Genomic DNA, 15,650 nt, shown 5'->3' with positions numbered 1-15,650 from the left:
GACCATTAAACAACTAACGGGAGAAGGAGGCTCCATGAATATCCCCAGCTTCAATGACGGTGGAGCCCAGCACGTGAGTGCAAAAGACAAAGCTGAAGCATTTGCAACCATCTTCAGCCAGAAGTGCCAAGTGGATGATCCCTATCGGCCTACTCCCGAGATCCCCACCATCACAGAAGTCCGTCTTCAGCCCATTCGATTCACTTCGCGTGATATCAAGAAACGGCTGAGCGCACTGGATACAGCAAAGGCTATGGGCCCCGACAACATCCCAGCTATTGTGTTGAAGCATTGTGCTCCAGAACTAGCCACGCCTCTAGCCAAGCTGTTCTAGTACAGATGCAACATTGTCGGACAGATAGATGCCAATGTGGAAAACTGCCCAGACATGTCCACAAAAAGCAGGACAAATCCAATCCGGCCAATTACCACCCCATCAGTCTACTCTCAATCATCAGCAAAGTGATGGAAGGTGTCATCGACAGTGTTATCAAGCAGCACTTGCTCACCAATGACCTGCTCACTGATGCCCAGTTTGGGTTCTGCCAAGACCACTCGGCTCCCGACCTCATTACAGCCATGGTCCAAACATGGGCAAAGGAGCGGAATTCCAGAGGTGAGGTGAGAGTGACTGCCTTTGACATCAAGGCAGCATTTGACCGAGTGTGGCATCAAGGAGCGAGCCCTGGTAAAACTGAAGTCAATTGGAATCGGGGGGAAAACTCTCCACTGGCTGGAATCATACTTAGCACAAAGGAAGATGGTTGTGGCGGTTGAAGGTCAATCATCACAGCCCCAAGACATCGCTGCAGGAGTTCCTCAGGGCAGTGTCCTAGGCCCAACCATCTTTAGCTACTTCATCAATGGCCTTCCCTCCAACATAAGGTCAGAAATGGGGATGTTCGCTGATGACTGCACAGTGTTCAGCGCCATTCACAACTTCTCAGATAATGAAGCAGTCCATGCTCACATGCAACAAGACCTGGACGACGTTCAGGCTTGGGCTGGTAAGTGGCAGGTAACATTCGCGCCACAGAAGTGCCAGGCAATCACCATCTCCAACAAGCGAGAGTCCAACCACCGCCCCTTGACATTCAACGGCATTACCATCGCCGAATCCCCCACCATCAACATCCTGGGGGTCACCGTTGAGCAGAAACTTAACTGAACCAGCCACATAAATACTGTGGCAACAAGAGCAGGTCAGAGGCTAGGTATTCTGCGGTGAGTGTCTCACCTCCTGACTCCCCAAAGTCTTTCCACCAAGTTATTAAATAATTTATTAATCAACTTTTCCCCTCCAAGTCACACACCTTCCTGACCTCGAAGTATATTGCCGATCCTTCATCATCGCTGGATCAAAATCCTGGAACTCCCTGCCTAACGGCACTGTGGGAGTACCTTCACCACACAGACTGCAGCAGTTCAAGGCGGCAGCTCACCGCCACCTTCTCAAGGGCAATTAGGGATGGGCAATAAATGCTGGTCTTGCCACATCCCATAAACAAATGAAAAAACTCATTACAGGAAACTTTCGATTAACCGGCCCCTAAATAACCGGAACGCTCTATCCACCAGCAAAATTCAGGAGTCTGTTCAGGTTACTTTTTTTACTCTATTTGTTGCTTTGCAAGGGTGTAGCTGAAGCTGTTGCTAAGCTACAGAGACGCTTGCAACTTGTGCAGATTGTTTTGAAGCTGTTGCTAATCAACAGGGTTTGTTGCTTTATACGGAGCTCTGAGTCTTTTACTATAGCGTACAGTTATCCGGAATTGTTGATGAACTGGCAACACGTCGGTCCCATCCGTGCCGGATACCAGAAAGTTTCCTGTACATCTAAATATTCTCAAGCTAGTTTTGCATCCAATCAGATCTAAATATTGATAGTAGAGTAGCTCAAATTTTCCAATCACCCATGTATCAGGACTCAGGCCCAACAGGAGTGACTGACAGTTTAAAAAAGAAAAAGACTTGCATTTATATAGCGCCTTTCACGACCACCGGACGTCTCAAAGCGCTTTACAGCCAATTAAGTACTTTTGAAGTGGAGTCACTGTTGTAATGTGGGAAATTATTTAAAATAATAACAGTTTTCACATGGCAGTATCTATGTAGTGGGAGCTCACAAGGCACAGAATATTTATTAATCTACTTTCCATGCTTGAAACCAACGTCCCCCGTAAGCTGCAATGCCTCCCTTGCGGCCTGCCTCCCTCAATGCCCAGCCCATTCAAATTTTTGCCCATGCGGTTTCTACTATGTAAAAGCTGGTGAGCAGCCTGCGCGGGGCCTCTCAGACCACTGCGTAGCCGCGCGCACACCTTAGTGGGAACTCTGCTTGTGACCCCCATTAAAACTTAAAGCATTAACTTAGACTTGCATAAATAGCAAATATAAGTACAGTAGAATGCCAAATTTATACCACTTATGAGTGATTAGGTTTTCCTCACCTCATTGAGGAAACTGAAACCCTATTATGAGTCTCTAATTACTAGATAATCAATGATATTGATTGGGACATCCAATTTGAAAAAGATGGGAGATAATTTTATATTTTCTTGTTAATTGCATAATCACACCAAACAAGTTTTAGCTATAAATATTTGGTGTTCTATTGTAATACAAAAATCAAAAGAACATAGGAGACCAGAGACAAGAGGTGGGAGAAATTGGAGAGCTTAAATATTGGGAAAATTTTTTTCATTGGTTAGGTCCAAGTACATCATGCAGTACTTCAATAATTTATTTTCAGATGATAGTCTTCCAAAACCGTACCTTTCCGTTGTACAAAAATCCTGAGCAATGGGTTTGCCATGGAAATGGCTTTGCAGAAGTTGTCATCATTGTTGATTGGCAGCAGGTCACCATGGACATCAGCGTATCCAATTAATATATCCATGTTTGAAATGTTATGCATATGAAGGATTAGACCATAGAATTCATCAAACTTTCCAGGTTTATACCGACATAAGGAAAATCTTCGGAATTCTGCCCCAAACTGATGAGAAACAAAAATTATATTAGTACTGTACTGGAGCAAACTTAAAACTACAGAAGGAAACATTTGTTTAATAAACAAAAACTTGTATTTATATAGTGCCTTTAATGTAGTGAAATGTCCCAAGATACTTCGCAGGAGAGTTATCAAACAAAGTTTGACACAAGCCACATAAGGAGATATTAAGGCAGATGACCAAAAGCTTGGTCAAAGAGGTAGGTTTTAAGGAGTGTCTTAAAGGATAAAAGAGAGGTCATAGAGCCATAAAAGAGATGCCATAGAGGTACAGAGCTTTAGGGAAGGAATTCCAGAGTTCAGGGCCTCAGCAGCTGAAGGCACAGCTGCCAGTGGTGGAGCGATTAAAAATCGAGAATGCTCAAGGGGCCAGAATTAGAGGAGGGTTGTAGGGCTGGAGGAGATTACAGAAATAGGGAGGGGCGAGGCCCTGGAAGGATTTGAAAACAAGGATAAGAATTTTTAAATCTAGGTGTTGCTTAACTGGGAGCAAATGTAAGTCAGTGAGCACAGGGGTAATAGGTGAATGAGACTTGGTGTGAATTAGGAGACGGGCAGCAGGGTTTTGGATGAACTCAAGTTTATGGAGGGTAGAAAACAGGTGACCGGCCAGGAGTGCGTTGGAATAGTCAAGTCTAGAGGTAACAAATGGATGAGGGTTTCAGCAGCAGATAAGCTGAGGCAGGGGAGGAGTCAGGCGATGTTGCGGAGGTTCAAATATGGGGTCTGAAGTTCATCTCAGGGTCAAATATGACACCAAGGTTGTGAACAATCTGGTTCCGCCTCAGACCATTGCCAGGGAGAGGGATGGAGTCGGTGGCTCGGGAACAGAGTTTGTGGCAGGGACAGAAGACAATGGCTTTGATCTTCCCAATATTTAGTGGGAGAAAATTTCTGCGCATCCAGTACTGGATGTCAGACAAGCAGCGTGACAATTTAGAGACAGTGGAGGTGTCAAGAGAGGTGGTGGTGAAAGTGGAGTTGGGTGTAGTTAGGGTACATGTGGAAACTGACACTGGGCCGGATATTCCAATCCCTACGGGTGTGTACCCACCCATAGGGACATCGGAAATGCCGGTTTCGGGCGTGCACAGCGCATGCGCTGAAAACCCGGCATTTCCGATCTGTCAAGAATAGTCTTGACAGATCGGACGCCTGCCCTGGAGAAGGGCCTCTGCAGGCGGATAGTTCCGCTTTTTGGAGACCCTCCGCCCGCAGAAAACCCTTACAATTCTTATGCCTGGTAAAAGCTTTTACCAGGATAAGAGTAGAGAAAAAAAAAAGTTCTCACTGATTTATCATTTAAAAATACTTTTAAAAAAAGTTTATTTTTAGCCCCATAAAATACTTTAATTATTTTTTTCAAAAAATAAATTTTTGTTTAACATTTATTTAAAGTTTTACTATGTTTTTTCATTGATCTCCATTTATAGATTTGACAAGTCTTCCTGTCAAATGTACAAAGGGAGATTCCCTTCTGTGATTGGCTCCCCATGGCCCACGCGATCCCAGGGACGCTGCGAACTACATGCGCCTCTGGGATACGTGGGCTCTGCGCACTTGCAGTTTGGTGAGGCTCAGGAGCGGAAGTGCGTGCGTCCCGGGAGCCCTCCGATAAGGGCGCAGATTTTTCCAGATCGCAGGCCTCCGTCCACAGGGCCAGTGTGTTTTCGGATGATGTCACCGAGGGGCAGCATGTAGATGAGAAATAGGAGTGAGGCCAAGGATAGATCCTTGGGGGACACCAGAGCTAACAGTGCAGGAGTAGGAAGAGAAGCCATCGTAGGGGATTCTTTGGCTACGACATAGAATAACAGCCAGTTACATGAAAACAAACCAACTTTAGTCTGCTATACTGTGATAGAGATAAATATCAACACTAAAATCTCAATCTCCAATAGGCTGCTGCTTCAAAAACAATCTAGAGACGAGTTTCCTTCTTTTCCTCCTCCACCCCTTATCTAAAGTCTGGAAGCAGCATACCAGTCAGGCTCTCTTGGGAAGGGCGATCATGATTGCAAAGCTGAAGTTAGGTGGGGGAGGGAGGGGAAAAAGAGGAATTAAAAGGCATAATGTGACAAGAAGTCTCACTACTGCACTTTTGCATTTTGCAACTATGCTTTTTGAGAATAATGAAACCTACAAAGTGAGCACTGCAACTCAATGGTTCCAACAACAAAGGTGGCCAAAGCTCAATAGTTTTACATTCATCACCTGAACACAAATTGGATAACTGCTTTGGTTTGCAGGTGTTACAATTTACTGCAATATGAGACAGCCAATTTAAAATTAAAGCAAATTTTCCAAACTCAACTTGAAAATAACGTTGCATGGTTTGCTGCACCATTTTAAGGATGGAAGATTTGGAATTATTTTGTCATAAGATCTGCATATTACCCCTTTTCTCTCATTCCTTCGATGCCTCCTTCCTCCTCTTCCCCACCACAACAAATTAGAGGAAAATTAACTGATTGAAAAAGCCTGAAGGACTTTCCTTGTATCATAAATCACAGCACAAAGCTATGATGAAATTGTACTCTTGTTTACAGATAGTCAGTTCAGTAAATAAAACACAGAAATACAGTATTTAACAGATTTTTCTTCGGTGGCTTAACCTAAATGTTAGGTATTGCATATGGCCCTTATTATACCATAACTGACACTGCTGGAGGTGGTCACCAGCTGCAAATAGAAAAAAGTAGTGAGTTACAGGCACTATCACGCACCTTAAAGACAATCAGTAGTGGGGAAAAAAATTATGACGCCACTAAGTGGTCACTGGATTTGAGCTTATTTTTAATGAAAATGGATGACAGAAGACAGGCAGGCTGTGAGAAAGGGGAAATTCAGAAATAAGATAAAAAGTACAGTCCCCACCACTTACACCGTCAACGCCTCTTCATGGACAGCCGCATATATAACCGATTTAAAAGCTCAGCTGATTTCAGACAGTCAGGTCTTCAAGCAGCTTCAATCAGCTGTTTGCACTTTTAACATACTATAGTTTTACCGTCCACTGCATATAGTGTGGACAAATCGCATTAGCACGAATGTACCCGCTATATGCGGTAGGGAGTGTACTTTGAAGGCAGGGCAGCATGTTTTAAAATATAGCTTTGATGGATGTATATGTAGGCCTGTAATTTCCTGAAATGGCGTAATTGGCAAGTTACACCAAAATTTATGGTGATCTTCCCATCGGCGAGTATAAACAAGTGCCTAGCGGTATAAACGAGCGCCTCATGACTCTTCGGCTCACCCTAGCCCAGAACCAGTGCGTTACGGTTATCAGTGCGTATGCTCCAACACTGGAAGCCACAGACGAGACCAAAGAGGAATTCTACTCCAGCCTCGAACAATCCCTGCCCCGAGTCCCAACGGGCGACAAGATGATCCTCCTTGGTGACTAACGCCAGAGTTGGAAAGGACACAGACCTCTGGGGAGGTGTGATCGGCAGAGAGGGGGTAGGGAAAGCCAATTCCAATGCTACCCTCCTCCTGTCGAAATGCTTAGATCATGGCCTCGTCATAACCAACACCTTGTTCCGTCAGAGAGACAAGTACAAGGCTTCATGGCAGCACCCTCATTCCAAGCACGTGCATCTGCTGGACTACATCATCGTCCGAGCGAGGGACCGCAAGGACGTCCGCATCACCCACGCCATGACAGGAGCTGATGACTGCTGGACAGACCACCGCCTAATCTGCACCGTCATCTCCATCAACGTAGCCCTAAAACAGCGGCAGCAACAGAAACAATGCCGCAGGAAAATTAACGCTGGAGCACTCAAAAGACCCCGCTAAGAAAGCCCTATTCAGCCTGCGCCTCACAAACAACCTGACGACTCCCACTGATGCAGAGACACAGAGTGCCCACAGCGTCTGTTCTGCACGCAAGGCCTCCATAATCAGCACCTGTGAAGAGACGCTCGGTCACTCGACCAGGACAACACCAAGACTGGTTCGACGAGAATGACCAGGAGATCCAGGAGCTAATAAGCTGCAAGCGCAAGGCATTCCTGATCTGGAAACAGCAACAGAACTCAAGAGCAAGAAAGCAGCTCTACAGAAGCCTGAAGGCCGAGGTCCAACAAAAAACTCGCGACTAAAGAACAGATGGTGGTGGAGAAAGCGCAGGAGATCCAGCAGCTAGCCGACAACCATGACGTGCATGGATTCTTTCACGCAGTCAAGACCATCTATGGCCCAAGCACCCAAGGCCCTTCCCCACTGCAGGCCAAGAATGGAGAGGTACTCATCAAGGACAGAGAGGCAGTCAGTGCCCGCTGGAAGGAGCACGTCGAAGATCTCCTTAACCACGACACTGTCTTCGACACGAGTGTCCTCAACTCCATCCCACAGCATGCTACCCGCCACCATCTCAGCACAACCTCGCCCGGCATGAGGCTGAAAAGGCCATCCGACAACTGAAGAACAACAAGGCCTCAGGAGCAGATGGAATCCCCGCCGAGAGCATGACGGAGAAGCACTACTGGCGCGAATTCATGAACTCATTTCTCTTATCTGGAAGGAGGAGAGCATGCCAGGGGATCTCAGAGACACCGTAATTGTGACCATCTTCAAGAAAGGTGACAAGTCCGATTGCAGTAATTACAGAGGAGTTTCCACAGGGAAAGTCATCGCAAGAATCCTCCTCAATCGCCTTCTCCCAGTGTCGCACTAAGGGGCACAATGGACATGATCTTCACCGCACGTCAATTACAAGAGAAATGCAGGGAACAGCAGCAACCGCTGTACATGGCCTCCTTTGATCTCACAAAGGCCTTTCACAATGTCAACCGTGAGGGATTATGGAGTGTCCTCCTCAAATTCGGCTGCCCTGAAAAGTTTGTCACTATCTGGCTTTCGATAAGGTCCCGCATAAGAGATTAGCGTGTAAAGTTAAAGCACATGGGATTGGGGGCAAGGTGCTGACTTGGATAAAAAACTGGTTGGCAGACAGGAAGCAAAGAGTTGGAATAAACGGCTCTTTTTCCGAGTGGCAGACAGTGACTAGTGGGGTACCACAGGGATCGGTCCTAGGACCCCAGCTATTCACAATATATATAAATGATCTAGACGAGGGAACTAGATGTAGTATCTCCAAGTTTGCAGACGACACAAAGCTGGGTGGGCATGTGTGCTGTGAGGAGGATGCTGAGAAACTCCAGTATGATTTGGACAGGTTGGGTGATTGGGCAGAAGCATGGCAGATGCTGTATAATGTGGATAACTACGAGGTTATCCGCTTTGGTGGCAAAAACAGGAAGGCAGATTATTAGCTGAACGGCAATAGATTGGGAGAAGCAGAAGTGCAACGAGACCTGGATGTCCTTGTGCACCAGTCGCTGAAGGTAAGCATGCAGGTGCAGCAGGCGGTTAAGGCGGCAAATGGTATGTTGGCCTTCGTAGCGAGAGGGTTCGAGTACAAGAACAAGGATGTCTTGCTGCAGTTGTACAGAGCCTTGGTGAGACCACACCTCGAGTATTGTGTGCAGTTTTGGTCACCTTATCTGAGGAAGGATGTTCTTGCCATGCAGGGAGTGCAGCGAAGATTCACCAGACTGATACCTGGGATGGCAGGAATGACGTATGAGAGATTGGATCGATTGGGCTTCTACTCGCTGGAGTTTAGAAGAATGAGAGGGGATCTCATTGAAACTTATAAAATTCTAACAGGACTAGACAGACTAGATGCAGGAAGGATGTTCCCGATGGCCGGGGAGTCCAGAACCAGGGATCACAGTCCAAGGATAAGGGGTAAGCCATTTAGGACAGAGATGAGGATGAATTTCTTCACCCAGGGAGTGGTGAACCTGTGGAATTCTCTACCACAGAAGGCAGTGGAGGCCAATTCATTATATATATATTCAAGAAGGAGTTGGATATATTTCTTAAAGCTAAAGGGATCAAGGGATATGGGGAGAAGGCAGGGACAGGGTACTGAGTTTGGATGATCAGCCATGATCTCATTGAATGGCGGAGCAGGCTCGAGGAGCCGAATGGCCTACTCCTGCTCCTATCTTCTATGTTTCTATCCTCCGCCTGCTTCACGACAACATGCAAGCCGTGATCCTGAGCAACGGTTCCACCACAGACCCAATTCACGTACGAACCGGGGTCAAGCAAGGCTGTGTCATCGCACCAACGCTCTTCTCAATCTTCCTTGCTGCAATGCTCCATCTCACCCTCAGTAAGCTCCCCACTGGAGTGGAGCTAATTTACAGAACAAACGGGAAACTGTTCAACCTCCGTTGCCTCCAGTCCAGATCCAAGATCGTCCCATCCTCTGTCGTCGAATTACAGTATGCAGACGACGCTTGCGTCTGCGCTCACTCAGAGGTCGAACTCCAAACCATCGTCGACACCTTCACCGAAGCGTACGAGAGCATGGGCCTTACACTAAACATCCGTAAGACAAAGGTCCTCTACCAACCTGCCCCCACCACACAGTACTGCCCCCCGATTATCAAAATCCATGACAAGGCCTTGGACAACGTGGACCACTTTCCATACCTCGGGAGCCTACTGTCAACAAGGGCAGACGTTGACGACGAAATCCAACACCGCCTTCAGTGTGCCAGTGCAGCCTTCGGTCACCTGAGGAAGAGAGTGTTTCAAGACCAGGACCTCAAACCTGGCACTAAGCTCATGGTCTACAGGGCAGCAGTGATACCTGCCCTGCTGTATGCCTCCGAGACATGGACCATGTACAGCAGGCACCTCAAAGCACTGGAGAGGTACCACCAACGCTGCCTCCGCAAGATCCTGCAAATCCATTGGCAGGATAGGCGCACCAACGTCAGTGTTCTTGCTCAGGCCAACATCCCCAGCATCAAAGCTTTGACCACACTCAATCAGCTCCGATGGGCGGGTCACATTGTCCGCATGCCTGATGCGAGGCTCCCAAAACAAGCGCTCTACTCAGAGCTCTGGCACGGCAAGAGAGCCCCAGGTGGGCAGAGGAAACGCTTCAAGGACACCCTCAAAGCCTCCTTGAAAAAGTGCAACATCCCCACCGACACCTGGGAATCCCTGGCCCAAGACCGCACAAAGTGGAGGAGAAGCATCCGGGAAGGCACCGAACACCTCGAGTCTCTTCGCCGGGAGCAAGCGGAAGCCAAGTGCAGGCAGCGCAAGGAGCACGTGTCAACCCAAGCACCCCACCCACCCGCCCCTTCAACCACCATCTGCCCCACCTGCGACAGAGACTGTAGGTCCCGCATTGGACTCATCAGTCACCTGCAAACTCACTTTTAATGTGGAAGCAAGTCATCCTCGGTTCCGAGGGACTGCCTAAGAAGAAGAAGACAATGAAATTCTTGAGATCTCATTAGCATATGCTGGAATGCAAGAACCCATATAAAACAAATGGAAATCAGCGTAAATAACCAGGGCCCGAGGAAAGCACCGAATTCATACCATATTTCTTCAAGTCCCTCTTTATGCATGAAAATTAAAGTTTGAAGCCATCAAATCATAATTTATGTAAATTCATTTGCAAATTTTTCAATTTTAATGCAAATCATTCTGTTGCCATAAAAGGACAAGTAGTAGAATTGCTGCACTTCCTCCATTCCCAATTTCCCTGTCCTTCCTAAAGATCCTATAGCCTAGAACATTTCACTCCCATTCTCCAGTTGTAACCAAGTCGCACCTATTAGACAAATCGAGCTCCATCCATGATCCTGTCTACCCTCACCTTTCACTTCCTGCTCTCTCTGCCAATGGCCACCCAGTTTCCATTACCTGCTTCTCTGCTCCTAGCAACCTGTGGGTTGACCACCCTCTTCTGCTCCAGAAAATGTTCTCCCTCCAGAATGTTGCTGAGCATGTCCAGTTGACATTCAAGCTGTGCAACTTTCTGCTTGAGGAGAGCCATTTCTAAACACTTCATAGATATGTATTCACCTTGCATATTATGCGAGTCCAGGCAGATCCACATCACACATTGTCAGATGCTGATCCTGTCACACCTATTTATATATTTAACCCTACAGATATTTAACCCACTAAAATAAAATACTGCAGATGCCAGAAATCTGAAAATAAATTAGATATTTAACCCAGATCTTTTTACTTTGTTTAAATTATTTCCATTTACTCACTAATTTATTACTTTTACTTAATATGTTTTGAAAATCTCTTTGTCCTACACCGGAAGCTATTATATAGTAAAAACTGTAAACTTGAGTTCAGATGAACAATTTGTTTTAAAAAAAAAGTTTAATCTAACAATGTGTTATCAGGACTGACAGGAGACATAGTCACCATCGTACATATTCTCCATTAAGCTACGTGTCATTATTGGGATTGTTATAATTAAGCTATGCTAATTCAAATACAGTAAAGAATAAAGGCTTTGTTTCAGCTGGTAGGATCTTTTACGTCCACCTGAACCTTCAGATGTCTGATCTGAAAGATAGCACTGATCTCAGTCTAGATTCTGTGCTTGGGTCCTAAAGTTCCAAGGTTCTAATAGAGAGGGAGAGGGGTAGGGAGGTAGATCTTAAAAGTATAATATAAAATTAATGATTTCCACATTTAGAATGGAAAACTGCCTATGTAAACTTGTCACAATGTAATTACAGCTTCCCACTAGTGGTAGCAACACAAGTGTATTTTACTGGCAGCAAGGCTTCAAAAAAACAATGTTGCCAAACATATAAATTAGTTAATTTTTTTTCAAAAAAAATGATGCCAAACCTGCTATACTAAAACAATCATTTGCCTAATTCTATGCAGCAATCTACAAGTTCATTTTTACTCAGAAAAGAATTCTGACATGTCAAATTTACTGTATAGCAGTACTTAAAAGATGAAGAACATAAGAAATAGGAGGAGGAGTAGGCCATTCGGCCTCTCGAGCCTGCTCCGCCATTCAGTAAGATCATGGCTCATCTTCGACCTCAACGCCACTTTCCTGCACTATCCCCATATCTCTTGCTATCTAAAAATCTATCGATCTCCGTCTTGAATATACACAACGACTGAGCCTCCACAGCCCTCTGGGGTAGAGAATTCCAAAGATTCACCACCCTCTTGAGCGAAGAAATTTCTCCTCATCTCAGTCCTAAATGGCCAACCCCTTATTCCGAGACTGTGACCCCTGGTTCTAGAGGAAACATCCTCCCTGCATCTACCCTGTCAAGCCCTGCAAGATCACCCCTCATTCTTCTAAACTCCAGAGAATATAGGCCTAGTCTATTCAATCTCTCCTCATAGGACAATCCCCCTATCCCAGAAATCAGTCTGGTGAACCTTCGTTGCACTCCCTCTATGGCAAGTATATCCTTCCTTTGATAAGGAGACCAAAACTGTACACAATACTCCAGGTGTAGTCTCACCAGGGCCCTATATAATTGCACTAAGACATCTTTACTCTTATACTCAAAACCTCTTGTAATAAAGGCCAATATACCCAATTGCTTGCTGTACCTGCATGCTAACTTTCAGTGATTTGTGTACAAGGACACCCAGGTCCCTCTGAACATCAACATTTCCCAATCTCTCACCATTTAAAAAATATTCTGCTTTTCTATTTTTCCTACCAAAGTGGATAACTTCACATTTCTCCACATTATATTCCATTTGCCATGTTCTTGCCCACTCACTTAGCCTGTCTATATCCCCTTGAAGCCTCTTTACATCCTCCTCACAACTTACATTCCCACCTAGCTTTGTATCATCAATAAACTTCGATATATTACATTGTAGATTGTGAATAGAGGCCCAAGCACTGATCCTTGCGGTACCCCACTAGTTACAGCCTGCCAACCCGAAAATGACCCGTTTATTCCTACTCTCTGTTTTCTGTCAGTTAACCAATCCTCAATCCATGCTAGTATATTACCCCCAATCCTAACCGCTTGTGTGGCACCTTATCGAATGCCTTCTGAAAATCCAAAGACACTACATCCACTGGTTCCCCCTTATCTATTCTGCTACTTACAACCTCAAAAAACTCTTAACAGATTTGTCAAATACGATTTCCCTTTCATAAATCCGTGCTGATGCTACCCAATCCTATTACGTATTATTTTCTAAGTGCCCTGTTACCACGTCTTTAATAATAGATTCTAGCATTTTCCCTACTACTGATGTCAGGCTAACTGGTCTGTAGTTCCCCGTTTTCACTCTCCCTCCTTTCTTAAAGCAGTTGGTGAAACTGGTTTTGATGATTCCGATTCTTTTGCCTTCAATCTGGTTCAGTACAAACACTGAGTCGAATACCGGTTGGTTGCGTTCAACAGTTTTATTTCGTCATCCCGGGAGACTTACTCTGATACAGCACAGTCCTGACTCCAGTAGAGTCCGACAGGCTCACCAGAGCAAGTAAGTTACAAAACAAAAGGTCAAATATTTATACAGTTTCTTGACAATCCATCACATGACTGCAGTCTGACTGCTCTAAGCTAGTTACAATGTTAACTTGATCAATTCTTGTACAATATACAGTTTCTCAGCAATGTCGACATTTCACCACCATTTTATGCTGACAGGATCCTTGGCCATGCGAAGAGAGTTGATACCATATTTTGCATTCTATATCCTCAGTTTCATAAAAAGATGCTATCAAAACATTTGTTCAACAGCAAATATTCTATAAAAATGGTGGATACCAAATACTTTATCTGAAACATCCATAACTAGCACAACCATTAGCCAACTTTGCAATTAACTAAAAACATGTGCAATCCTCATTCAGCAAGTCAACTTTAATCAACTCCTAACACGTCACATAAATCCGGTCTGAACTCCGTCTCAATTATTTTAATGGTTAAAAATTATGAGATTTGCAAGAACTTGAAAAGATAACTAGAGATATCACCTGTTTGGGGCTGGGACAAGCACAGCTTTTATTTCCAAATTTAAAAACCAGAACTAGTTTTGTAGGAGCTCTCTCACTCCAAGAAACAAGACTCAGCAGCTTTTCAGAATAGGTAAACAAACAGCAGTAGATAGACACAGCAGTGCAAGCAGGTTGGGTTCACCAAGGAAGAGAAAAGCACTGCAAAAAACCATTTTAGTTTGGCACCGCAAATTCGGGTGTGAAGCTGGTTTTGCTATTGGGAGCTACAAATTTGTAAAATTCAGAATAAATTATGAAAGAAAGTTTTTTGTTTCAATAATCTAATTTCATTGTTTATTGAAGCAAACTGGAGCCAATTTTGTTGATTCGGTTCTCTTTTTAAAGTACCTGAACAAGTAACTAGGTTGGCTCTAAAAAAAAAGTACAATATAAAAGGATCGACTGAACTTAAATTTAGATTAAACATTGTAATTTTTAGTATCAGTTTGGACTTTTACTTTTGGGATTATTTCAGTGGACAATGACGCTGGAGGAGCTGGCAGTTCAGCCCAATAAATACCCATGCCTTAAACATGGAAGATAGGAGCAGGAGGAGGCCATTCGGCCCCTCGAGCCTGCTCCGCCATTCAATGAGATCATGGCTGATCATCCAAATTCAGTACCCTGTCCCTGCTTTCTCCCCATATCCCTTTAGCCTTAAGAAATATATCCAACTCCTTCTTAAATATATTTAATGAATTGGCCTCTACTGCCTTCTGTGGTAGAGAATTCCACAGGTTCACTACTCTCTGGGTGAAGAAATTCCTCCTCATCTGTCCTAAATGGCTTACCCCTTATCCTTAGACTGTGATCCCTGGTTCTGGACTCCCCGACCATCGGGAACATCCTTCCTGCATCTAGTCTGTCCAGTCCTGTCAGAATTTTATAAGTTTCAATGAGATCCCCTCTCATTCTTCTAAACTCCAACGAGTATAAGCCCAATCGACCCAATCTTTCCTCATACGTCATTCCTGCCATCCCAGGTATCAGCCTGGTACAGTACTGTAAAGATACAAAACAATTATGCTCTGAAAGTTTAAGTTTGCAATTCAGTTTTTAGGACTACAATGGGATTGACTGGGACCTACCATTGGACTGTATCTGGTCATCAAGATATTTCCCACAATACCTTCAGTTTAAGACATTCTGCTAGGATATGAAAAAAAGTATTTTTCTCACCAACTTCAATACAATCTTGGATAATCCAGTAGTCTTAAACTGGATTGGGATACTTCTGAATTTTCAGTATAGCTCTCTAAACATGAAATACAATCCTTTCCAGCACGTCATGCACACCTCGACCATCAAGGTCTCCCATGTTCCTAGCTTCAGCAACACAGCATGCTGCATCCATTGATATTTGTACGGCATATCATCGGATAAAGGATAGTCTACCTGTAATGAAGAATTTCCCTCTGCCCATTCTCTGCAGTGACAACACATTTTCCTCTATTCAGTAAATAAGGATTATACCATAACAAGATTCCTGTAACAAATAAAATTTAAACACACAAGCCTTTCCACTAACCTAAACCCAGCTACTTCTGCTCACAAGATTCAAACTTTCTTCATCTGCATAATTTTATCCCCTCCCCTTTAACTGAAGATATTGGCCCGGATTTTGCTGTAGGAATAACAATGAGGTTAACAGCACTCACCTTTATTATGGAGTAAATCGGACAGCAACTTCCAGCGTCCGCACGTGCACAGTTAAACGCTGAAAACAATCTCTAGTTACCATAAATTGCTGCTTAAAAGCTCACGAAGAGTGTGTGGGCAGCTGTA

General features: G+C 44.6%; 1 protein-coding gene across 1 annotated transcript in view; it reads right to left on the bottom strand.

Annotated features, from left to right (window-relative positions):
* LOC147117681 (partitioning defective 6 homolog gamma-like) overlaps nt 1–15,650 on the bottom strand; it is an 86,888-nt gene that overhangs the window by 61,195 nt on the left and 10,043 nt on the right. Inside the window, exon 3 of the mRNA XM_085988869.1 lies at nt 2,776–2,998. Coding sequence (XP_085844995.1) covers nt 2,776–2,998 — 223 coding nt within the window. The remainder of the gene's footprint in view (nt 1–2,775; nt 2,999–15,650) is intronic.

The sequence above is a fragment of the Somniosus microcephalus genome, chromosome 5, assembly GCF_052327205.1.
Source record: "Somniosus microcephalus isolate GS21.2 chromosome 5, FLI_Smic_1.0, whole genome shotgun sequence".
Classification (NCBI taxonomy): Eukaryota; Metazoa; Chordata; class Chondrichthyes; order Squaliformes; family Somniosidae; genus Somniosus; species Somniosus microcephalus.
This window is presented reverse-complemented; position numbering and strand designations above follow the sequence as displayed.